This window comes from Prunus mume, linkage group LG3 (assembly GCF_029339155.1).
Source record: "Prunus mume cultivar Tortuosa linkage group LG3, ASM2933915v1, whole genome shotgun sequence".
NCBI lineage: Eukaryota > Viridiplantae > Streptophyta > Magnoliopsida > Rosales > Rosaceae > Prunus > Prunus mume.
Window position 1 is genome coordinate 1,820,315 of NC_142700.1, and position 24,508 is coordinate 1,844,822.

At 37.8% G+C, this 24,508-nt stretch overlaps 3 protein-coding genes and 3 pseudogenes across 6 annotated transcripts; 2 read left to right on the forward strand and 4 right to left on the reverse strand.

Annotated features, from left to right (window-relative positions):
* Positions 1 to 567: 567 nt before the first annotated feature.
* Positions 568 to 5,659, reverse strand: LOC148918390 (G-type lectin S-receptor-like serine/threonine-protein kinase At1g61500). The gene is made up of 8 exons (XM_089048644.1): positions 5,446 to 5,659; positions 5,245 to 5,352; positions 4,948 to 5,144; positions 4,626 to 4,836; positions 3,952 to 4,189; positions 3,517 to 3,667; positions 3,258 to 3,438; positions 568 to 729 (listed from the first exon to the last, which is right to left on the reverse strand). The coding sequence occupies exons 1-8, from the start codon at positions 5,657 to 5,659 to the stop codon at positions 608 to 610; spliced, it is 1,422 nt and encodes a 473-aa protein (XP_088904770.1). The 3' UTR covers positions 568 to 607.
* Positions 2,912 to 6,726, reverse strand: LOC103324701 (G-type lectin S-receptor-like serine/threonine-protein kinase SD1-29 pseudogene; annotated as a pseudogene). The gene is made up of 7 exons (XR_016125306.1): positions 5,446 to 6,726; positions 5,245 to 5,352; positions 4,948 to 5,144; positions 4,626 to 4,836; positions 3,952 to 4,189; positions 3,517 to 3,667; positions 2,912 to 3,438 (listed from the first exon to the last, which is right to left on the reverse strand). The product of XR_016125306.1 is annotated as a G-type lectin S-receptor-like serine/threonine-protein kinase SD1-29 pseudogene (transcript).
* Positions 6,727 to 7,437: 711 nt separating this feature from the next.
* On the reverse strand, positions 7,438 to 11,378 carry LOC103324607 (G-type lectin S-receptor-like serine/threonine-protein kinase At1g61500). Of its 2 annotated transcripts, XM_008226684.3 has the most exons (7): positions 9,967 to 11,365; positions 9,779 to 9,886; positions 9,340 to 9,536; positions 9,037 to 9,247; positions 8,411 to 8,648; positions 8,080 to 8,230; positions 7,438 to 7,971 (listed from the first exon to the last, which is right to left on the reverse strand). In XM_008226684.3, the coding sequence occupies exons 1-7, from the start codon at positions 11,297 to 11,299 to the stop codon at positions 7,672 to 7,674; spliced, it is 2,538 nt and encodes an 845-aa protein (XP_008224906.3). In that variant the 5' UTR covers positions 11,300 to 11,365; the 3' UTR covers positions 7,438 to 7,671. The 2 variants fall into 2 exon arrangements, with proteins under 2 accessions (XP_008224906.3, XP_088904762.1); XM_089048636.1 differs by lacking the exons at positions 7,438 to 7,971; positions 8,080 to 8,230 and having other exon boundaries at positions 8,417 to 8,638; positions 9,967 to 11,378.
* Positions 11,379 to 12,083: 705 nt separating this feature from the next.
* LOC148918391 (G-type lectin S-receptor-like serine/threonine-protein kinase B120) lies at positions 12,084 to 15,885 on the reverse strand. The gene is made up of 7 exons (XM_089049177.1): positions 14,327 to 15,885; positions 13,953 to 14,063; positions 13,578 to 13,816; positions 13,277 to 13,487; positions 12,898 to 13,135; positions 12,665 to 12,812; positions 12,084 to 12,558 (listed from the first exon to the last, which is right to left on the reverse strand). The coding sequence occupies exons 1-7, from the start codon at positions 15,678 to 15,680 to the stop codon at positions 12,244 to 12,246; spliced, it is 2,616 nt and encodes an 871-aa protein (XP_088905303.1). The 5' UTR covers positions 15,681 to 15,885; the 3' UTR covers positions 12,084 to 12,243.
* A 4,730-nt stretch (positions 15,886 to 20,615) lies between these two features.
* On the forward strand, positions 20,616 to 21,407 carry LOC103324608 (calcium-binding protein KRP1 pseudogene; annotated as a pseudogene). The gene has a single exon (XR_016125250.1). The product of XR_016125250.1 is annotated as a calcium-binding protein KRP1 pseudogene (transcript).
* Positions 21,408 to 23,376: 1,969 nt separating this feature from the next.
* On the forward strand, positions 23,377 to 24,061 carry LOC103324609 (calcium-binding protein KRP1 pseudogene; annotated as a pseudogene).
* The last annotated feature ends 447 nt before the right edge of the window (positions 24,062 to 24,508 follow it).

Sequence of the window (24,508 nt, forward strand, 5' to 3'; positions counted from 1 at the left end):
CGTGTCCTTGGAGATTAGGTTCAGCAGTTGGAAGGTTCGGCAGTCGGAAGCTTCAGCAGTCGAGCTTCGGCAGGGCTGCCGCTTAGGAAGAGTGTCTTCCTTCGGCAGGTAAGAAGGTGACGACGTCAGTCACCTTCTAAGGATTTGTCTGTGTGTCCATTTGGGGTATTTCAATAGGAGAGAAGGCGTGTCTGCCTTGGTGCTAGTCGTTTTAATGCTGGATATGCTCGGTTAATTATGGTGTAAACATTAATAATTCAGTTTGCAACCTTCATTCAATATTGAATCAATAATTAATTTTCTCAGTCCCATATTTCCTTAGAATCTTTGATTTGGTGGCCTTTCCATTTGTGAGAAAGATTTAACAAAGGATTACCAAGAGTAACATTGTACACAGTGAAGTAAGCAATAGTTACAACCAAGGATTACCAAGAGTAACATTGTACACAGTGAAGGACCTGGCTAGTCTCTGCTTTTGGGAAAACCTTCATTTACGGTCCCAAGAAAAAAGGGGTTGTTTTGTACACCAAAAAGAAAACGTTCTATATGTGTAAGAATAATTCAGAATGCTCATTGCATTTGATGTAACAATTTTCTATTTCTTACCTTACCGTCCTTCAATCATTGTTATCGTAGCTTCATTTGTGGAGAAAATATTGTCATACTTTGGCTGAGGATCAGAGACTGAGTTTTGGAAGGTAAATATAGGCCGTTTAGGCTGTGGAAGATCTGTCTCACTTACTTAGCATGAAAACTACATCTGGCATGATTGGCCTATCTGCAGCATTGTCTTGTACGCAAAGAAGTCCAATATGCACACATCTCATTACTTCTGATGAGGAAGATGAATCAGCCAATACTTTATCAACCAACTCCAATCCCCTGCCTTCATTCCATGAGTGCCTTGCCTAACAAAATTCATATAGGTTGTGTGGAATTGTTAGACTTTTAGGCTATATGAAGGAGACTGCTCATAAACTCACAATTTCACATTCAGCTGGAATTGTTACTTCTGATGAGGAAGCTGACGCTATGTATTCTACCTGGGAAGAAGAAATGCCATGGTTCAGTGTTGCCTTCTCAATTCCATGATCAGAAGCTTAAGGGTTATTTTTCTTAGCCTTTCTACTGCCAAAGAAGTTTGGGATGCTGTTATCCAGACCTACTCTATTGGCAAAGATGGATCAAAATTGTATGAGCTTTAGTTAAGGCACTCGCAACTTCTCTATCTGATTATTATGATACCTTGCAGTTAATTTGGCAAGAAATAGACGTATTTCTTGGCTGGTCTTGACCATCATTTGGATAGAATTCGAGGTCAAGTCGTAGCCGAAGATCCCCTCCCAAGTTTGCAGGCCGCATATGCACAGGTGTGCTCTGAAGCCAACAGGCAAGCAACCATGTTAGCTGGTTCACATGTCAACGGGTCAGCTATGACTACTTTACCTCGCAAAATGGCATCATGCATCAAACTTCCAGTCCATATACTCCTCAACAGAATGGTATAGCAGAACTTAAAAAATCGTCATCTTTTAGAAGTGGCTCGTTCTTTATACTTTGTTGATGCCATTTGTATGTACCTTATAAATCGTGTCTCATCCCAGGTTCTTCAGTACCAATCACCTATGCAGACCCTTTCTTAGTATCATTCTATTCCCTCAGTTCTTCATATTCAACCTAAAGTGTTTGGATCTGTTAGTTATGTTCATGTTCATGTTCACCAGCAAAGCCATGACAATAATGATCCTTGTGCCCTCAAATGTGTGTTTGTTTGGAATTCTGTCTCACAGAAAACAAGTGTTACTATCCCCCATCTTGGAAAATATTTATTCACATGGATGTTACGTTCTGCGAAGAAAAGGCCTATTTTATGTCACTCCTCTTTAGACTTCAGGGGAGATTGGTGAAGCGGAAGAGCAGTTTGTCCTTCAGCTAATTTGACCCAAAAAAAAAAAAGTTTGTCCTTCTGCTAATGGTTTCAAAGGAGTTATCTCATAAACTTGAGCACAATACAGTGATGGAAGCAAGCTGAAGAATAGGAGGAAGAAGATGGAGGGATTAAAAGCACTAAAATTATCAGTTCTAGTACATCCCAACATCTTTTGTTCATAAAAACAGTGATGACAATTAAATACTGTTTTGGCTAAATATGAGATTCAAATGGATCATGGATGCACAAGCTTGTCAACCAAAACAATGACGAGTGTTAGGTACTGTTGGGCTAATCAATGACTTTCTTAGTGAACTTCATTTCTGCTCCTCTCTCATATAACATCAGAAACTTCATTGAAAATTCCACCAATGCTTACAAAATCATGTTGGGGCCTGCCTTACTGATGTACCCATTACTATTAATCCTTGAGCGATTGACCAGCAAAAAGAAAAAATAATCATGTCTAGTAATATAAATTTTTTGCATAATATGACCAGTTATGAATATAAATTCAAATTGACTGAATATATAAATTTGGGTATCTATAAAGAAATCACAAAAGAAAGAAAAACGAAATATTTTCGGAAAAACAAACCATTCGTGGGAAGTTGCTACGAACCTCAAATTTACAGCAGCCAAAGAAAGTCAAATCTTTGTCGCCACTTTTCCACCAAGCCGTATTAACAAATTACAGAGTCAATCTCTGTCCTTGGTCCCTGTCTCGAGCCAGTCTGAGTTAAATGGGTTCGCATATTTACCTCTCTATCTCTTTGAGATTAGAGTGCTAGGAGGAGGCAAGCAGTGGTCTTCGAACATTCAGAAAGCTTTATAATCATTCTTATGGCTCCAGGTCAACAGTCAAGAAAAAGGGCCTTTTTTTCCTCTGATACATAGCTCATTGTATATTAAACATACAACAATCCAACTGGGTGTTTGTTTGTAGGTTCGAACCGTTGAATATGAATCAAATTTTTCAAATTTTCAAATCTAATTAAATGGACCTTGAATATTAAATGGAATAATCAGTTTCTTGGCGAAGGAGAAACAAAGTATACATGAAGGGAAAACTTTTCCCTTCATTCACTATACCAATTCCCAAGAAAAAATAGAAAAACAAAACAGGGTTGTTTTCTAAACCAAACGGAAAACTTCTATACAGAATACAGAATGGCCAAAGGTCACTAGATGCAAAAATTTGATATTGCTTATCGTCCTTGGATCATTGACATGGTAGCTTCATTTGCTGAGGAAATAATTTCAGACTCTGGTTGAGGACCAGAGACTGAGTTTTGGAAGGTAAATATTGGCTCCTTTGGTTGTCGACTATCTGTCTCGCTACTTAGCATGAAAACTACATCTGGCATGGTTGGCCTGTCTGCAGCATTGTCTTGTATACAAAGAAGCCCAACGTGCATACATCTCATCACTTCTGATGAGGAATATGAATCTGCCAATATTTCATCAACCAACTCCAATCCCCTGCCTTCATTCCATGAGTGCCATGCCTGACAAAATTTCATATATATGTATTTAGCTTCAAATAGATTGTTTAACAATTTATAAGATTTCGAGTGTGAACTTACATAAGCTAGGAAACTTAGATGTTGTTCATAGTAATAGAAGCTGGTGCTCTTCCTGCCACTAATAATCTCCAATATCAAGACCCCGAAGCTATAGACATCAGACTTTTCAGAAAATATCCCGCCCATGGCATACTCCGGAGACATGTAGCCACTGCAAAGGCAATTCAGTAGTATTTTAACTGACAATATTTCTTCCTTGTTTCTGGTCTTAAGAAAAGGGCCACAAAATTTATCTCCTAATGGCATGCAACTAATATTTCAGTTAAGATTGCAGGGCTCTAAATAAAATGAATGGTACAGCTAGATTTCCTACATGTATGTGCTTCCATATAAATTCACTAATATTTTGATATGAATGGCATTATGGCCATATGCTGAACATTGAAAATTAAGTTTTGATGTTCTTCCAAGAATAGGAAAGGGAATGATGCTTACAGTGTTCCCACAACCTTCTGAGTGTTTGTTAGATTCTGTGTCCCTTGAACGATACGTGCCAATCCAAAATCTGAAATTTTTGGGTTCATGTTCTCATCCAGGAGAATGTTACTGACCTTCAAATCTCTATGTATTACTTTCAAATAGGAGTCATGGTGGAGATAAAGAAGCCCTCTAGCAACACCCTGAATAATATTGAAGCGTCTGCCCCAATCAAGCTCAGGTCTCCGCGCTGGATCTAATCAGTGCAAACACTCAAAATATAACCAATAGTTTCATTCATATATCCCATGCATTGTACAATGAAAACGTTGACTGTCACTACATTTTTAACCTTAAATTGCCATAGAAAATACTGACGCATTTATATGAACAATAGTGAAACAGGAGTGTAATCAGATTCAAAATTGATTTCAGGTCTAGTTCAACATAGTCTCTTATACTTTATAAAGAACTGGAATGTACTCATGTGGTATACAATTCAGTTTACATTTATGAGCATTAAATCTGCAGGATGTCTTGCTTGACTGTTTGTGTTGCAAATAAATCAGTGATTCTTTGTATCAATCAAAAATAATTTTGATTCTTTGTGCCCGAACATTTAGTTCATGTGAATTCATTTGTGGCTTTAAGTTAGTAGGCAAATTACAAAGATAAAGTCCAGTGAAACTAACCAAATAGATGAGTGTCTAAGCTTCTGTTTGGCATGAACTCATAAATCAGTAACTTCTCATCTTCTTCGACACAGCAGCCCATGATCCTAGCAAGATTTTTATGTTGGAGCTTAGAGATCAACAACGTCTCATTTTTGAACTCTTCTATACCTTGCCCTGAGCTACTAGATAGTCTTTTTACTGCTATTTCCTTCCCTTCTTGTAGCATACCCTACAAATTAATCAAGGTATTCATGTCCTTATCTTGTAGTTGTGTAGAATTGTATAGATGTTGTGATACTATATTTTCCTTTAGAAAAAGATAAAAGAAATAAATAATAACCTTGTAAACTGGACCAAATCCTCCTTCCCCGAGTTTGTTTGAGATGCTGAAATTGTTCGTAGCAATTAATATGCTATCAAAATTATAGATGAATAGCTCCGATGGATCTTGGTTTCTAATATATTCTTGAAGAGTGTCTCTTGAAGTCTCAGTAGTATCAGTCACTTTAAAGAACTTTGTTGTTACTTTGATTTTTCCTGATTTGGCAAATATAAAAATCAAATACTGAGTCAGATCAAGCCATAAAATTTCTTTGTTAGCTTACACAAATGAATTGCATCCCCCGTTCTCCCTTACCCCTTTGGTGAGCTCGCAACCTGTGCAAACCAAACACTATTGCACCCAAGATACTAATAAAACCAATAGCTGTGAGGCTGACAATTAACTTCGTTCGATTTCCTTCATCTGAAAAAATGAAGTTGTAATGCAAACAGCGTGAGACAGAAAAGAAAAGATATTTCTACTTGAAGCAGTGCAAACAATATTATCATCATTTACCTATATCTGCACGGTCTAGGAGAATAAAAAGATCTACTCCGCCAGACGAAAACTCCTGTATATCAATAAGGTCTTTGGACCAGGCCAAACACCCTATATTATCAACATATGCATAAGCCAAGCAAGAACAATTATTTCGGCATTTTATCTTGCACTCTACAGCATCCGAAGACGTGATATATTCATGAAAATCTGGTAGTTTCAACCGTACCATCTTCGAAAACCCATCCCCTTCTCCTCTCAAAGTGACTGACTTGCTAATGTTACTCTCACAAAACAATTTGGTTTTCCTCGCACACCCTGCTGTCCTGTTTCCTTTGCTCCATTCCTCATGTGACTTAGGTACAAACCCTTTCAAACACTTGCAGATTGGAGACTCAGAAGCTGTACAAACCCCAAAAGGTCCACATACTCCGTATTTGTCACATGAATTCTTTTGTGCTGCCCAGTGAAGACTCCAGTTCTTCCATTTACGGAATCCATAAGCTTCAGTATACCGTCTGAAGTGATGTCTATATATGCCACAGTTTTGTCAAGGATATTATAATAAAAAAAGTTTCTTCCTTGCTGCACATTATCATCTAGGTGATATCCACTTTGATATTCATCATCCATCATTGGTACCCCGATGAACTTTGATTTATCCCATGGCCCAGTTCTCCAGTAGGGAGTTGATCCATTCATCCAAATTACAAGCTGTGATGGCACCTGTGGTGTAAGTCCAGCCAAGAACATCCCAGTTGATGGATCACTCTCACTTTTCCAGGCAGTCAAGACATTACTCTTTCCCGATTTGTTATCGAATCCCAGCAGCATGCTTGGTAGAAGTGTGTCACTTGGATAATCAAAGCTCTGCCACAATTGATCAGCTGCTCCTATACTGACTTTGACAACAAAGTTTCCACTGTCTAAAAGCATTGCAGCTGAAGAATTAGATGGCACTGACATATTGGTTGACCAAACAGAATTCTGTTTGCCATCTACAAGCTCCAGATTCCCATTGCTGCTTATTGCCAAACTAGCCAAGGTGTCTACAGCTGCAATTGGCTTTTCTCTGTTAGCAACCCAAACAACTTTTCGAGGAAGTATGTTCTTGTGCCATATCCCCACATACTTGTTATTTTCAGAATTATTATTGGGACTAAAGAAGCCCAATTCGAAAATGCGGCCAGGGGAGACGAGGGTTTGTCTCTGTGCTAATGGTTGTGAAGAAGATATGTTATAAACTTCAGCACAATGATGCTGTGACAGAAGCAAGCTGAAGAGGAATAGGATGAACATGGTGGAATTAAAGCGCTAACAGAAACCCAACAGGGACAATTAAATACTATGTTGGGCTAAAATTCAGATGCACCCTACGTGAACCATAATAGTAATCTAATCTTCACTATGAGAAAATTGACTTTTCCATTTTTTTATGAAGAAAATTCTACCAATGCTTTCAAAGTCATGCGCAGATAAGTTTGACTACATCACATTGTTCACCATTTGTAGTCCAGGACATATGATTCATTTAGTTGCTCCTCGTGGCCAACTCGGAGCCATTAACCAATGCGAACCACATGGTTCGGCCCATCTCAATCAATGGCCCAGCCACCTGGAACCTTCGACACTGGAAATATCAATGGTAGGGCCCATCCAGGTCTGACTGTTATTATGTACAGCTCTCTTCTCTGCATCGAGTCAATTACCAGCTTGGATGTTAGGGTATGGGATGTTAGGACTAAAATGATTCTTGAGGAGCTTACTTCATAACTGATTAACACATTTCATATTGTCATGTATATGTGATTTTGACATGCAAACTGCAGCAAACCATGCAATTCAGATTGGAAAGCAGCGGGCAGAGGAAGGTGGTGCCAATGAGGCAAGTAAGAATATTAATAATTCAGTTTGGCAACCTTCATTCAATATTGAATCAATAATTAATTTTCTCAGTTCCATATTTCCTTAGAATCTTTGATTTGGTGGCCTTTCCATTTGTGAGAAAGATTTAACATGGAAAATCTCGTTGGTAGAGAAGTAAACAATAGTTACAACCAAGGATTACCAAGAGTAACAATGTACACAATCAAGGACCAGGCCAGTCTCTGCTTTTGGGAAAACCTTCATTTACGGTCCCAATAAAAAAGGGGTTGTTTTGTACACCGAAAAGAAAACCTTCTATGTGTAAGAACACTTCAGAATGCTCATTGCATTTGATGTAACAATTTTCCATTTCTTACCTTACCGTCCTTCAATCATTGTTATCGTAGCTTCATTTGTGGAGAAAATATTGTCATACTTTGGCTGAGGATCAGAGACTGAGTTTTGGAAGGTAAATATAGGCCGTTTAGGTTGTGGAAGATCTGTCTCACTACTTAGCATGAAAACTACATCTGGCATGATTGGCCTATCTGCAGCATTGTCTTGTACACAAAGAAGTCCAATCTGCACACATCTCATTACTTCTGAGGAGGAAGATGAATCAGCCAATGCTTTATCAACCAACTCCAATCCCCTGCCTTCATTCCACGAGTGCCATGCCTGACAAAATTCATATAGGTTGTGTAGAATTGTTAAGACTTTTAGGCTATATGAAGTAGACTGCTCATAAACTCACAATTTCACATTCAGCTGTAATTGTTGACTTACATAAGCTAGAAAGCCTAGATGTCGGTCACTGTAACTGAAGCTGGTATTCTTCATGCCAGCAATAATCTCCAATAGCAGGACCCCAAAGCTATATACATCAGATTTTTCAGAAAATATCCCTCCCATGGCATACTCCGGAGACATGTAGCCCCTGCACAATCAATTCATTAGTATTTAACTGGCAGAATTGCTTTCTTGGTTTCTGATCTTAAGAATGCAACCAAAAATTATATATCTCAATGCCATGCAACTAATCTTCTATATAAATTCACTAACATTGAAAGTTAAGGTGTATTGTTCTTCCAAGAACAAGAAAAGGAAAGATGCTTACAGTGTTCCCACAACCTTCTGAGTATTTGTTAGATTTTGTGTCCCTTGAATGATACGTGCCAATCCAAAATCTGAAATTTTTGGGTTCATGTTCTCATCCAAGAGAATGTTACTGACCTTCAAATCTCTATGTATTACCTTCAAACAAGAATCATGGTGGAGATACAGAAGCCCTCTAGCAACACCCTGAATAATATTGAAGCGTCTGCCCCAATCAAGCTCAGGTCGCCTCACTGGATCTAATCAATGAAAACATTCGAAATGTAACCAATATTTTCAGCCTTTAATTGCTAGAAAATAGTGACATAGTTGTATGAACAATAGTGAAACAAGGGTGTAAATGCAATTAAATTGAAATTCATTTCCAGGTCTAGTTCAACATTGTCTCTTCGACTTTATAGTGAGCTGAACTCTCATATTATGCAATTCATTTGATAACTATGAGCATTATATCTGCAGGGCTGTCTTGCTTGATTGTTTTTGTTTCTAAAATAATCTTTATGAGCCCCCCTGAGTACAGCATAGTACAAAGAACTAAGGGATTATCAATTATATTAGTTTAACAAAGAAGGAGACAGGTAACAAAGAGAAACTGCAGCCAAACATAAACCTCCAGGTGAAACTAACCGAATAGAAGAGTATCCAAGCTTCTGTTTGGCATGAACTCATAAATCAGTAACTTCTCATCCTCTTGGACGCAGCATCCCATGATCCTAACAAGATTTTTATGTTGGAGTTTGGATATCAACAGCATCTCATTCTTGAACTCTTGTATGCCTTGCCCTGAGCTACTTGATAGTCTTTTGACTGCTATTTCCTTCCCTTCTTGTAGCTTACCCTGCAAAATAATCATTGCATTCATGTCTGTATCTTGCAACTTTTGCAATACTATATTTTCCTTCAAAAATAGAAAAATAAATAAATAATCACCTTGTAAACAGGGCCAAATCCTCCTCCTCCGAGTTTGTTTGTGATGCTGAAATTGTTCGTTGCAATTAATATGCTGTCAAAATCATAGATGAATAGCTCTGATGGATCATGTTTTCTTATGTACTCTTGAAGATTCTCTCTTGAATTCTCATTCACATCAGAAAGTTGAAAGAACTTTGTTTTAACTTTGATTTTTCCTGATTGGGCAAAGATAGCAATCAAATACCGAGTCAGAGTGAAAAAAACAAAGAAGTCAGACCAATTAGCCTACCTACTTCATCATAGAAAGGCTATCAAGTTTTGGATATCAACAAGTAAAATATGCACTTATGAAGTTATCCATAGAAGCTATGCTAATTTGATAATATATTTTAGAGAGAGAAAGGGAGAGATCAAGTAGTAATGCATCAGCTGATATCCCTCTATATCGTTCCCTTACCCCTTTGTTTCACTCGCAACCTGTGCACACAGAAAACGATGGCACCCAAGATAACGATAAAGCAAATGACTGTGAGGCTGACAATTAACTTTATTGGCTTTCCTTCATCTGAAATGAATTTGAAAACATAAAGTATTAGACTAAAGAAAAGATATTGATGATTAGAGTTGTGCAAGCAATATTATCACCTAATTCTCCGTGAGCTAGGCGAATAAAAAGCTCTGATCCGCCAGAGGCAAATTCTTGTATATCAATAAGGTCTTTGGACCAGACCAAACACCCTATATTAGTGACATATGCATAAGCCAGGCAAGAACAATTCTTTAGGCATTCTATCTTGCACTCATCAACATCCATATTTGCAATATACTCATGCAAATCTGGCACGTTTAACCTTTCCACCTGCCGAAATCCGTCTTCTTTTCCACTTGAAACAACTGAATTACTGGTGTTACTCTCACAAAACAATTTGGTTTGCCTCACACACCCTCCTGTCCTGTTTCCTTTGCTCCATTCCTCACGTGACTTGGGTTTAAAACCTTTCAAACACTTGCAAGTTGGAGTTGGAGATTTGGAAGCTTTGCAAACCCCAAAAAGTCCACATGTTCCATAAATGTCACATGGATTCCTTGGTGCCTCCCAGTCACGAAACCAGTTGCTGCCATTGTCTGAAAACATTAACGTAAGTACTCCTTCATAAGAGAGATCTAGATATGAGAGAGTACTCTCAATTAACTTATAAGAAAAATACTTTGTTCCCTGCTGCACGTCCTCAACTAGAGTAAATCCACTTAGATATCGATCATTCATTTCTGGTACACCAATGAACTTCGATTTATCCCATGGCCCAGATTTCCAGTAGGGAGTTGATTCATTAATCCAAATGAACACTTGTGATGGAGTCTGGGGTCCAAGTCCAGCAGAGAATATCCCAGCAGATGGATCACTCTCACTTTTCCATGCAGTCAATAAATTCTTCTTCCCAGATTTAGTATCAAATCCAACCACCATGCCTGGTAGAATTGTATCACTAGGATGATCAAAACTCTGCCACAATGGATCAGCAGCTGCTATACCATCATCTTTGACAACAAAGTTTCCAGTGTCTGAAAGAACTGCAGCTGAAGTATTAGATGGCACTGAAATATTGGTTGACCAAACAGAATTCTGTTTGCCATCTACAAGCTCCAAATTCCCACTGCTGCTAATTGTCAAACTAGCCAAGGTGTCTGAAGCTGCAATAGGATTTTCTCTGTTGGCTACCCATACAACTTTACGAGGAAATATATCCTTGTGCCATATCCCCACATACTTATTAGCCGAGTTATTAGGACTGAAGAAACCCAGTTCAAAAGTGTGGCCAGGAGAGACAAGGTTTTGTCCCTGTGATAATGGTTGTGAAGGAGTTATGTCATAAACTTCAGCACAATGGTGCTGTGACAGAAGCAAGCTGAAGAAGAATAGGAAAAACATGGAAGAATTTAAAGCACTAGCAATAGTTTCAGCTCTAATAATACCCATTTAAATCCTACATGTTTGCCAGAAAAGCAATACTAAAATAACACAGTTTTGGTATAAAATTCAGATGATATCTAAGCAAGTGGATTCACATTTGATGCTTGGCAATTTTCTTACGCAACATCAACATGGACAATATGAAGCACATTAGGAAACTTCATTATGAAAAAAAAAAATTTGAATTTTAAAGTCAACAGCAGAAAACTTTGAAATATATTTTGGCTCCTTATGGAGATATTTTGACCGATTAATGTAGTCTACTGATCTATGCGTGCATAGGGAGCCATTGATCAATGTGAACCCCATGTTATGGCCCATCTCAATCAATGGCTCTCCTGTCTGGACAGGGGAGCACAAAGTCTATGCTTACCTTAATCAGTGTCTGACTATTATGTGCAGCTCTCTTCTCTGCTTAAATTCAATGACTACCTTGGAGTTGGATGTATTGAGGGCATGGGATGTTTCAATCAGACCAATGTATAACAGATTTGATTCTTGAGGTGCCTACTTCACAAATGTTTAAAAGAGCAAGGTACAAGATACATATTCTGAGGATGGAAGTGCTTTTCTTTCTGTGGTCATTCTTTAAAGGATGAATTTTACCGTCTTCAGATTTATTTTTAATAGGTGAGACAAGCATCTGCATGGATCAAACTTGTTAGAAAAAGTTTTTAAGGGAATCTGCAAAATTGGTTGTGGCATAACTAGTAGGTTCTTCCACTTATAATGCATGTGTGATTAGAAAGTGGAGAAGGATGGTGGTGCCAATGAGGCATGCAATTGAGTATGACAATCATCAAAAACCAAAACTGCAATCTCTATTAGAATTCTGGTATGAGTATTTACTTTTTCATCTCACAATTGTTTAACCCAAACTATAGACTCTACACATTACTTTACCCCAATAATAGATGGAATAGCATATAAACATGTAGCAAGTTTATATGTCACCTCCCATCTACCATTGTAATTGTGACATCATTTGAGGATGCTAAATCCTGGCCGTCTGTACTAAATTTTGTATCCACATATCTCCTAATTGAAGTAAATATAGGTTGTATTGGCACTTGAAGATTTGCAGTTTCACTCTCCAACATTAACACCACGGACGGCATAGTTGGTCTAAAAATTGCAGAGTCTTGCACACACAATAGCCCTACTTGGATGCATCGCAATAATTCAGCTTGATTTTGGGAACATGTTTCTGCAATGGAAGGATCAATGAGGTCCACTGCTCTATTCTCATTCCAAAGATGCCATGCCTGAAAACATTCCCAAAATTCATTTCATCATTACAGTTTCTGAATAGTACTGACTAGAGAAGTAATAGCTAGCATTTAATACTCAAAACATCATGTATAAACTTACAAATCCAATGAGGCTTAAGTGTTCTGATGAGCGTAAACTAGTGTTCCTCCGGCCACTCACAATCTCTAGTAATAGTACCCCAAAGCTGTAGACATCTGACTTTACAGAAAACAGACCTTCCATTGCATATTCAGGTGACATATAACCACTGCATCACGGATATTTGAAAATTAGATTAATAAACTTTGAAATGATCTAAATAGGTTATATTAGTTTCAACAAGTCATTCTTACTATGTTCCAACAACTCTGGTTGTATTTGCTTCATTTTGATTCCCCCCAAATATTCTTGCCATACCAAAGTCTGAAATTTTGGGAATCATATCTTCATCTAGCAAAATGTTGCTAGCTTTTAGGTCTCGATGAATTATTCTAAGTCTGGAATCTCTATGGAGATAAAGGAGCCCTCTTGCAATCCCTTCAATAATTGCAAAGCGTTTTCTCCAATCCAGTAGTGCTTGCTTGGACGGATCTGCCATTTTACCAAAAAGGCAACTACTAAATGAAACAAACCCCTCCTAATAACAATCCCTATATATCCACAATGTTATGAATTTGAAGTACATATATTTTGATGCAAAAGAATACGTTAATTAGCTGAAAGAGAACATACTGAAAAGAAAGAAATCCAAGCTTTTGTTTGGCATGTATTCATAAAGCAGCATCTTTTCTTCTCCTTGAATGCAGCATCCTAATAGCCTAACAAGATTCCTGTGTTGTAACTTAGCAATCAGACTAATCTCATTTTTAAACTCCTCCAAGCCTTGGCCAGACCTTCTCGAAAGTCTTTTTATAGCTACTTCTTGTAGCCCTGGAAGGTTGCCCTGGTAATGGGAGAAAAAAAAAGGGGTAAAATCTCTAGTACATAACACCTTACTTTAATACTTGCATACATGCTCATCATATAAATTCACCTTGTAGACGGTACCAAAACCGCCCTTCCCAAGTTTGTTTTCTTCAGAAAAGTTGTTTGTAGCAGCTGCTACACAAGTAAAATTGAACAATGGTAACTCAGATCCATTTACTTGATTCCCTTCTGCAAAAAGGTCAATTGACCCTGAAACATCTGTTGAGAATTCATTGCTCTTGCTAGCATCGAGCATTGGTGGATCGTTGTTCCTCAACCATGAAATGGAAGAAGTGGTAGGCAACACTAGATAATAACAAAAGAAAAAGTTAGAAACAAAAAGGAAAGAAGGTTATATAATGGAACAGTCGACATTTTTCTTAAGTTGCCTAAAGATATAGACCCTCTTATTCACCGTAAGGAAGGGAAATGTGTATCCTACCTTTCAGTTTTGCTTTAAACCTCCATAATAGCAACATGAAGATGACTAAGAAGAGTGCTCCCGCTACAGAAATTACTATTATCACAAGGGTGGATAATTTTTTCTTGCCACCTATATATAAAAGGAGACAAAAGAAAAGGTATTAGGGTGGTTTTTCAGTTGAAGTCATGTGTGTAGCACAATGAAGTGACTCCAATTTTACACCAACAGAAAAGTAAATCCAATTCACCTTGATTTCTCTTGTATAGAAAAACAAACCAAAACCAGAAACCTCAACAATGACAAAGAAAGCTAGTACTGGCCTTTTGGTTATAGCAAAGATTAACAGAGACAAAAAAAAGACTCCAATAAAGCCAAAGGAATAATTAATTTACCTAAATCAGAATGCGCAAGACGAATGTTCAACGTATTTCCCCCCTTTGTAAATTTTTGGACATCCAGCAAGTCCTCGGTCCATATCATACAACCAATCCCTTGAACAAATGCATATGCAGTACAAGAACAATTCTTAAGACAAATCTCCTCACAATTCTCATCTGAAAAAGGAACAACTAAGTCTGCAAAATCAGGCAACTTGGCACACCTTAGACCTACAAACCCATCTTCTTCATCATTTTCCTCTGTTCCAATTGTTCTATTTCTATGACACTGTAACAGGGTCTTCCTAGAACACCCATCTGACCAATTTCCCTTAATCCATTGATTCAAATCCGTTGGTTGAAATCCATGCATACAACTGCACTCCGAACCCGAACCATGCGATGTACTACAGACCCCAAACTTGCCACACCTGTTGTAAAGCTCACAGTCATTGGACTTGTTAGGCTGAGACTGTATCACTTCCCACTGGTTTTTATCTCCCACCCACATAAGCTGCTCTTCATAACCATCCCACCTTATCTGAAACCTCAACTTAGCCGAAACATTCCATGGTGTGTAAGTAAAATACATGCTTCCATTGCCATTCTCATCACTAAGCTTAAAACCATATGAGTATGTAGTTGGCATATTTGGAACACCAATAAACAACTGCTTGTTCCAATGGCCACTTCTCCACCGCCTATTTGATCCTTCCCATATCACTATCTGTGGTGATCCGCGTGGATCAACGCCCATCGAATACGCTCCTGGAGATGGATCATTTTCTGACTTCCATGAAGTCAAAAACCTGTTCTCTCCAATTGCAGAATTCACCTCAACTTTCATGCCAGGCAAAAATGTATTTGTTGGGTCAGCAAAGCTCTGCCAATACTGCTTGCTGGTATCGCCACTGTTTGAAAGAACAAGATTTCCTTCATCATTGAGTATGGCTGTGGAGTTAGAGGAGGCTGAAGCATTGCTAGACCAGACTGCGGTGTTATTTCCATCTAAAACCACCACATTCCCATCGCTTCCAATTTTCAAGATCCCAAGTTTATCAAAAATTGGCCTTTCTCTGTTTGCAACCCATATGACTGATGGCTCTGAAGTTGGAATGTTGTAATACCAAATCCCAACGTACCGGTACAATGAATTCTCCGGGCTGAAGAATCCCAGTTCAAACTTTTCGCCGTCAGAAATAAGAGTCTCTCCATCTCTTAAAGATCGGCCTTGCGTAATTGAACTGGCAGCAGAGCAAAACAGAGCAAGAGAGGAGAAAGTGAAGAGGAAGGAGAAAATATGGAACTTGAAAGCTGGGTTTTTGCTAGCGATGCCCATCATCTGACAAACTCTGAGAATTGCAGACATGCATCTAACAGAGAGAAACTGTCTAGAAGTAAAGGTGCTAAAGTCCGTGAATAGGCTTCAATGGCGGCTTTGTGCTCGTTTCGTCTGACTCTGACTCGCGCTTGTGTGAGTTCTTCTGGACTGCGGAGTTAGGCGACAATCTCGCGTTTGAAAATTATTTTAGGCTTGACTGACGTTGATGGTGACTGTTTCTGGCTTGGGCATGAGCCTCTGGATCTACGCAAAAGACTTATTTTGATGAAACGAATATTTGTTAGTTGAGGAAACAATTGAAATCACATCACGTCACAGGCCGTTGACGCGGTTTAAGAGACACATTTCAATAAATATATTTATTTATTACTATAAAGGGGTGCCAACTGCTCAATTCTTTCCTAAACGGAAGATACAATTCATAAATTGATTCCTTTTTATTTTTTATCAAAATTAATAAATTGTTTCCTAAAATAAGAATTGACCCACTGGTCCCCGCAGAAAAATGTCGGTGACTCATTATAGAATTTTGGGAACGTTCCACCATTTTCCAACCGGTTACTTTACTTGTTTGTCACTTAATTTTAAGTTAATTAGATACCTACCTCCTCCTGCGGTCTAATTTTCAAAGTAGTTCGGCCGATGATTTTTTTTTTTTTTTTTAATGAAAAAATGTTTAGGGTGAGATTGGTTGTTTTCATCACTCATGGTAGATCCACAATCTATAATGAGGACTACTGATAATTGAATCAAACACTAGTGGTCTACACTTTCCAACTGAACCAACTCTTATTGGCTTCGACTGATGATTTAGATTTACTGTAAAATTATGTTTTTATTTTTTAATCTTTATTTTTCATGTGTTTATGTTGCCTTTGCGATGGGGAAGGGACTAGAAGCATCATAGAATATAAGTGTTGACCTCACGTTGCATGGTACAAGTTTTAATTAGGAGATGGCATCATGGCAGTAAAGACGATTCACCATTAACTTAGTAACAATAGATGTCGTTTTGGATGACTTACAATACATTAAAAAAAAAATTCAAGAATTTGATGTTTAACTACTCCATCCTTGAATTGAAAAGACAAAAATAGTTGGTATATTTCGTTCTAGGTAATGTGGGTTGTTACACGCATGTAAGACGTGGACTTTGACAAATTTAAAGAATCAATTAGCGCGGCTGCCACACGAGGCAAGGCAGAACACCACGTTGGACAGGTTTGGAGTCGTTGGATTGGGCACGTGCGCTTTCTTTCTATGAATGAAGGGAAACGCGCGCTTCAACTTGACTCAAAATTGGAAATATATAAACGGACAATATCATATGAAGAGAAGAAAACAGTATCATAACCATAAGGTCCTATTTTTTGAGTGGGCTAAAGAAACATGCAGACCTAAGGTACACACTGCAAATTAATTCATTATTTGGTTTATGTTGTTAGCAGCAGTTGTTTTTTATATAATCAAAGATAGGAATTCATGGATAAGAGAACAAATATAACTATTAAAAAACCGATTATGCGCTAAGGGATTAGAATTTAGGTGAGTCCTCTACACATAAGGGTTCGATCTTCAAACTAACCAAGTAGTCTACATTCTCAATCGCAAACAGAGAAGGTACCTTGTCCCTGATAAAATCCCCCCAAAATCCCAATGTTAAAAATTATTAATTTTGTCTTCAATCCAATAGTAAAGCCCACCATTTTCATTTTCAAATATCCAACCTCCTAAAGCCCCTTGAACATTTTATGACCCAACAAAAACGGCCCTTTAACATTTGCACTAGTTTCTTTGTGAGAATATTTCAGAATTTGGAGCTTGAGAGTATTTCAGAATTTGGAAGTGTCAACTTGGCAAACCTCCAAACAACTGCAAAATAGTGATTCTAATAACAAGGCAGATTTTTATCAATACTCAAATCCTTTAAACTTGTTTTGGTAAAAAAAAAAAATCCTTTAAACTTGGAACTATATTGTAGAAACTGATTTTCCCTTGTATTATTCATATGATCATTATACAATATATATAAAGTCTGCAGAGAATAATCTACAGTTACAACAAATCATTATCACAAACATAAAACTGACAACTGACCATTTTCTATCATTAATAGGATTAACTATTGTAACTGAAATACTATTGTAACTTCATAACACTCCCCCGCAAGTCGAGCGCGCACAGCATAGCAAGATTTGAATGAAGAAACCACATGGTGATGGAGATGGCAGTAGTAGTTGTCTGTAGTAGTCTAGTAAGGGCAACAAAAAAGAAGAACTCCATAGGTGCAACAACGGCTTGAGAGAAACAAAGTAACAGAAAAATAAAAATAATGCCCAGTGAGAGGCAGCAAGTGAAGGAGCGCATGGGCTCATGGAAGGAGGGAATAAAATGAAGGGCTGACATACAAGTCAAATGTACCTAGGGAACAACTCTAGGCACCTGAGAAACATAACTCTACCTAAGAATCACCTTTATGTAGGATAAAGAGCATGCGATAAGCGGGAAAATAAAGGGATGGGGAAGTGAAACCCATCATCAAGTGGGAAAGGCCAGAAAGTCGTGCACAAAGAGAGAGAAACACAATTTTAAAAGTAAAGGGATGGGGAAGAAAAAAAAACCACAAAAAAAAGAAGAAACACTTGCCAAGTGAGACAGAGAAAGGAAAAGAGAGTGTGGGCAAAACATATAGAGTTAAAATCTTTTCAAAATAAAGACGGAAAAAAAAAAGAGATGAGAAAAGGTAACACCCATCAAAAGGAGAAAGTAGGCAAGAGAGGGAGAGAGAACAAGAGGCAAGAAAACCCATGAAAAGGAAAGAAAACTCAAGATGCCAGAGACAACCCATGACAGGGAAAGAGACAACACAATTTAAAAGAAGAGAAGAGAATACCCCAATAACATAAAAGAATTATAAAGAAAAGAAAACAATACCCTTGTAACAGAGAAGAAGAAAGGCAGTGCAAGACAACATTGAAGAAGACAGAGACCAACAGTAAAATCAAAGAAAGAGATTGGGCTTAAGAGGGGAGAAGAACACAGGTTGAGCATAGATAGAGTGTGAGAGGCCGATACCACAGAGAGAGATAGAGAGAGAGAGAGAGAGAGAGAGAGAGAGAGAGAGAGTTCAAAGAGACTAACGACAGTGAAGCACAGCGGGACAGAGACAAAGGCCGACTAGGATAAGACTTGGTGAGCGAGGCTCAATCTTCAATAGAGAGCATAAGAAGGAGAAATGGCTCAATCATCAACAGAGAGCTAGACACAAAGAGAGTGAAAGATAAAGGCTCATCAATGAGCATAGAGCTTGACAGGGAGCGTTGAAAAATAAAAAGAAATAGCAGCGGCAGAGAAAAAGAAAAAAAATATTACTAATTATAGAAGGGAGGAGAAGATGGAGAACTATACAAAAGCAAACACCCTTTTGGGCGAGGAGAGCCAACGACTCTCAATGTTGGCAAATGAAGGATCGCTAGTTGGCATTAGCCATTAATAACAACGTAACTGACAACTAACCATTTCCTATCATTAGTATGATTAACTATTGTAACTGAAATACTATTGTAACTCCATAACATATATGATACGGCCAAATACACGAAAGCTGCCCCCATTTGATTACCACATATCATACGTAATCATCATATGTTCATGCCCTTTTGAGCAACCTATAAAAACAAGAAGAAATCCTTACACGAAAATTCCCACTAAAATCACCCTCCACCATTACAAAAATAATTTCGAGCGCGTAATTCTCACATAAACTCTCAACTTTTGTGCACACCATATTCAATAATTGTCACGTGAGTATAGGTTAAGTAATATTTGTTTCTTTATGGAATCCAACTTGGGCACGAGTTAAATCTAAATCGGCCTCCACACGTACCAATCGCTTTCTTGACGATATTTACCAAACAGAGAAGGGAATTTTCTTGGAAAGTGGCTGCTACTCGAGGAAAGCCAAGAAAAGTCTTCCAACAATTGCAGGTAAAGCCAACTTCCTCATTCTTTCTCTTTCTTTGTCTGTTTTTTGATGGAGGAGTTATGGGCCTGGCCCTCGAACCCAGCCAAACGCCGCAAGACCCACCGTGAAATTATATGAAGATGAAAATTGTTTCCCAACTTCCAATCCAGGCACAAGGCCCCCCCGGAAAGTGCGGTTCACTTTCCCTCCATACCAAATTCATAAGAATATTTTTGGCCGCTTTAACTCAAGGTATACTATTACCATCCATCTCAACACTTGACACGTGGTGAGCTAAAATATTTCTATTTTATATACACATAAATGGAAATATCATGAATGACTACGAGAATTCAAATCTTTCCACAGTGATGTAAATTAGGGTTTTCAACTTAACATGTATATAATAGTATAAGATGACTTCCATAGATATGTACAAATCTTTCCTCAGTTTCGGAAAAATATTGAGCACACATTGAGAATAGCATAGAGGAAGAGAAATTGACGTTTGCGTGAGACAAAAATCTCACCATCCTTCAATAATATGCCCATGCTTTTGCACCTTCGTCCTAACTCCGCAATGAGACACATAGTCTAACATCACAATGAGAATAATATTTTTTAAATGTTGGGTTTTCAACTTTATCAACACTTTAATAATTAATATAACTTAGAAATGGAATTATATATAAGCATTTTTATTATTTTGAAAAATATATTCATGCTTTTCTCATGATGAAGGATTATATTTATATACGTTACGTACGTACCACATATCACGAGCGATTCTTGCCCTTTTGTTTTTTTTGGATTTAAACCACAATATTGTGTGTACTTTGAGAATACTATTCTTTTTTCTTTTCTTTTTTTTCCGATCTATTTGTTTTCTCACAACACAGCAAGAAAAACGTTGCTTTCTTTTTTAAATGGAAAAAATTGACCTCATTAAAGAATGGGCCCTTTCGTCATTCCAAACGAGTTGAGCTCAGCTCTTATGCCAGCCGCTAGTACTGGCATAGTAGCTTCCCATGCAACTTCGAGGAAGGAGATAACTTTCTGATCAAATCAAACATTGAAAACTCTCGGATCAAAATTAATGCCCCTGCAACAAATGCCCTTGAGTCTTGAGTCTTGACAAAACAAATCTCTTAGGATCCGCACCTTCCCTGTCACCAAAAGCGACCCTTTTGGAAATTTTCCATTTTCCCCTCTGGTCTAGCATATGTATGTACTATAAATAGTGTTCTTAAGTTCCTAGCCTAGCAACTAGTAAGTTTCAATTCCTTCTTGTTATAATTAGCAGACAATGGCGTCGAGAAGTAACGGAGTTGTGTTCGAAGATTTCTTCCCAACAATGGTGGAGAGGTTAGGCACAGAAGGGTTCATGAAGGAGTTGAGCAATGGGTTCAGCTTGTTAATGGATGGGGAGAAAGGTGTCATCACATTCGAGAGCTTGAAGAGGAACTCTGCATTGCTGGGTTTGCAGGGGATGAGTGATGAAGACTTAAGGTGCATGCTGAGGGAAGGTGATTTGGATGGGGATGGGTGCTTGAATGAGATGGAGTTTTCTACTCTTATGTTTAGATTAAGTCCCGAGTTGATGCAGAATTCTAAAGAATTGTTGGAGGAAGCTCTAACTTTTTAAGAGAGCAGAGCAGTGATCAAATGTACTCAATTAATTGCTACGCAATTTAATTTTCTCTTTTTATTCCCTCGCTGGGAGGCTACGTTGTACTATCTCTATCTGTAATTTTGTGCTTTATCAATGAAACTACGTACTTCGTTCATTACGCTACTTCAAGCTTATGTTTGTGCTATATTTCTTGTTCCTAGTCTTGTTAGGTACGTATAAATAAGGAAAAAGTGCTGTTATTTCCACCATCCGTCTTATATTCCCACCTACTTATCTTTAAAAATTTTAAGACAAATTTATCCCTTCGTAAAATGACTTTTAAGAGCTTAGAAAAAAAAACCACCTATTCTCCCTCATCCATATCAATCGCAAGGGCTACAGAGTACCCCTCTCCCATTCAGCGCAGGACCGTGCCCCTTATTCTTGGAGCACGTGCCTCAGGGTGGTGTTACGGTGCTCATTCTCTCTGCCACCAGAGTTGGCCCTACAGACTCGCATATTTACCGAAGAGCTAGGCCATTTCATGAGTACATATATACCATTTTGTTTCGAAGTTTGGTATTTTTTGTGTTCATGTCATTTGATGAAAGAAATTTTAGGAAAGTGGAAGAATTTGAAGTTCCCTGTTGATGAAAAATATTGGGTTTTTCAATATAGTCAATTTTTTAATGTGTTGCTTGCATAAGGTCATAAACCGAAATCATTGTCTATTTTTTGCACATGTCCAAATTAGTTTACTAGTCGGTGGTGATAGCAAGGAAACTCACTGATTGGGGAACTCAAACCTGGGTGTTGAGGCCTTTGTTGTTGATGAATGAAATGATCTAGAATTGATTCTTTTTTCTTCTTTTTTTTGTTATTTGGTATGATTTTAGGTTGAATGACTCGAAGTGTTGTTGGGTTTTTTTATTGGTAAGGGTTGAATGGTTGAAGCATGCTTTGAATGAAAGTTTGGAGAATTTGCTTGAATTAATAATTAAAGGGCATTTTAGGAATAATGATGGGTGTAAAGATAGAATTGTGTACTTTCAAATTACATGGTGGGTAGGAAGATAAGGTGGAGAAATAGGACAGTCGGTGGAAATAGCAAGCACTCATAAGGAAAATGATTGTCTCCTTACATGTAAGTCATTTCTCTTGCAACAAATCATAATATGACATTTGTACTAAAACTTTTTATTTTGTAGTTTAATAAATTACTTTTGTATATGTGTCAAACTGTAATTGATTTATAAAAAAAAAATGACTTATGTGTAAATACAATAATTAACAATGAAAATTAGCACGTACAATCAAAATATTCTCAATATTCGTTGGGAAACAAATATGATATGTGTGAGATGGTGAATGTATGTATAAGATTAAGAAAGAAAAAGCTGAGAAAAGTCAACTATATAGATGAATTAAAAAACTACGCGTTTCCTTCCACAATCCTTATAAAGTAGGGCACTTGAATATGTTTGGGGATTTGAAACATATGACGACTGGTCAAAAGTAATTTCCCCGAATCAGCTAATTAGATGACACAAGGCTGAATTTGAAGACAACGTCATGGGATGGGATATTAACATTTCGTTCCAGGTCGTCCAGGATCTTTGATGAATTGATGGAGAGATACAAAGATGGCCATCTCAAAAGGATGACGAAATCTCAGAACACCTAGTCCACATTGATCAACCAACGATCAGAACCGGAACCAACCATGCATATATATATATATATATATATATATATATATATATTCAAACCGTGTGTTTGGTTCGTAAAGACTTGTGCAAGCTAAGGTCTTAGATATGCAGATAACCTAAACCTAGAGCTCCTTTTGTTTTCTCACCTGGCATACACTTGAAAGTAAAAAAGTATATAATCTTCATTTCTTTTCCAACAAGAAAATTAATAAAGTCGTCAATGAGCTTTATTGTTGTCCTGTACAAGTTTCTTCTTTCTTTTCATTTCTTAGTGAGGGCATTTTTGTAAAGAGCTGTAGCAATTGTGTTAGGACGCTTAATTTCGAAGGAAAATGCTTTGCCATGACCATGCCAAATTGGTGCTACTTTCCCATGCAACTTCGGGGAAAAGTACTAGATATGTGGAAGAAGCCATGAAATTAAGTTAGAGAAAATGGCTGCAACAAGAACAACCTTCGCGGACAATCCCTGATCAACATGTACATAACTTTGTCATCAACGCAGCCCACTCTTTCCTCATCACCTTCATATTTCTCCCTCCTTTTGTGACTCCACTCCCTCATGTGTATATATACACATAACACCCCTCACAATGCTCACCACCTTTCTGTATATACACGTTCAGAATTTAATATAGTTAATGGCGTTAGGTGGTGGAGTTGTGTTTGAAGACTTCTTTCCAGTCATGGTGGAGAGGTTGGGAGCAGAAGGGTTCATGAAGGAGCTGTGCAACGGGTTTCGGTTGTTAATGGACGGAGCAAAAGGTATGATCACATTCGAGAGCTTGAAGAGAAACTCTGCATTGCTGGGGTTGCAGGATATGAGTGATGAAGACTTGAGGTGCATGCTGAGTGAAGGTGATTTGGATGGTGATGGGAGTTTGAATGAGATGGAGTTTTGTACTCTCATGTTTAGGTTGAGCCCTGCTTTGATGCAAACGTCTAAAGACTTGATGGAGGAAGCTCTTGCTTTTGAGTTCTAGTTAGGCATAGCTACACTGATCTCTTAGTTTGTTGTTCTAGGGCATGCATGATGCATGTATACTTTTTTTCCTTCTGGCTATGATCTATGATCATCTGTAATTGGAGCTTATTATTATCAAAATTATTATTCTTCTTTACCACACGTATAGCTCTCTCTCTTTAACTTAATGTTTTGCTTTTCTGTTCTTTAAGAAGATTGAGGTTTGCTTATAATAATTATATACCAGGGAGTTGTTACAGACTAATCACAGGAAGGGTTACAAAATAATTACTCGAGGCAAAAATTAACCCATCGCTTTCCATTATGTACGACTCTTAATTTGAATGGACTCATAGTTGTAGGGGTGAACTTAATTTTGTAGGTATGCTGCCTCTCATTTTCCCATTTGGAAGGTACGTATAGCAAGCATAACACCCATTTTCCCATTTGGAAGGTACGTATAGCAAGCATAACACCTCTCATTAAGGAACATAATTCAAAGCAATAATGACATATGCATTTTCCACTGTCCATTATTGCCATTTCATCTTGGGAGATTCCAAGTGGACTTTTGCATATCAATAGTTTCTTCTTTGGCAGGTAAGCT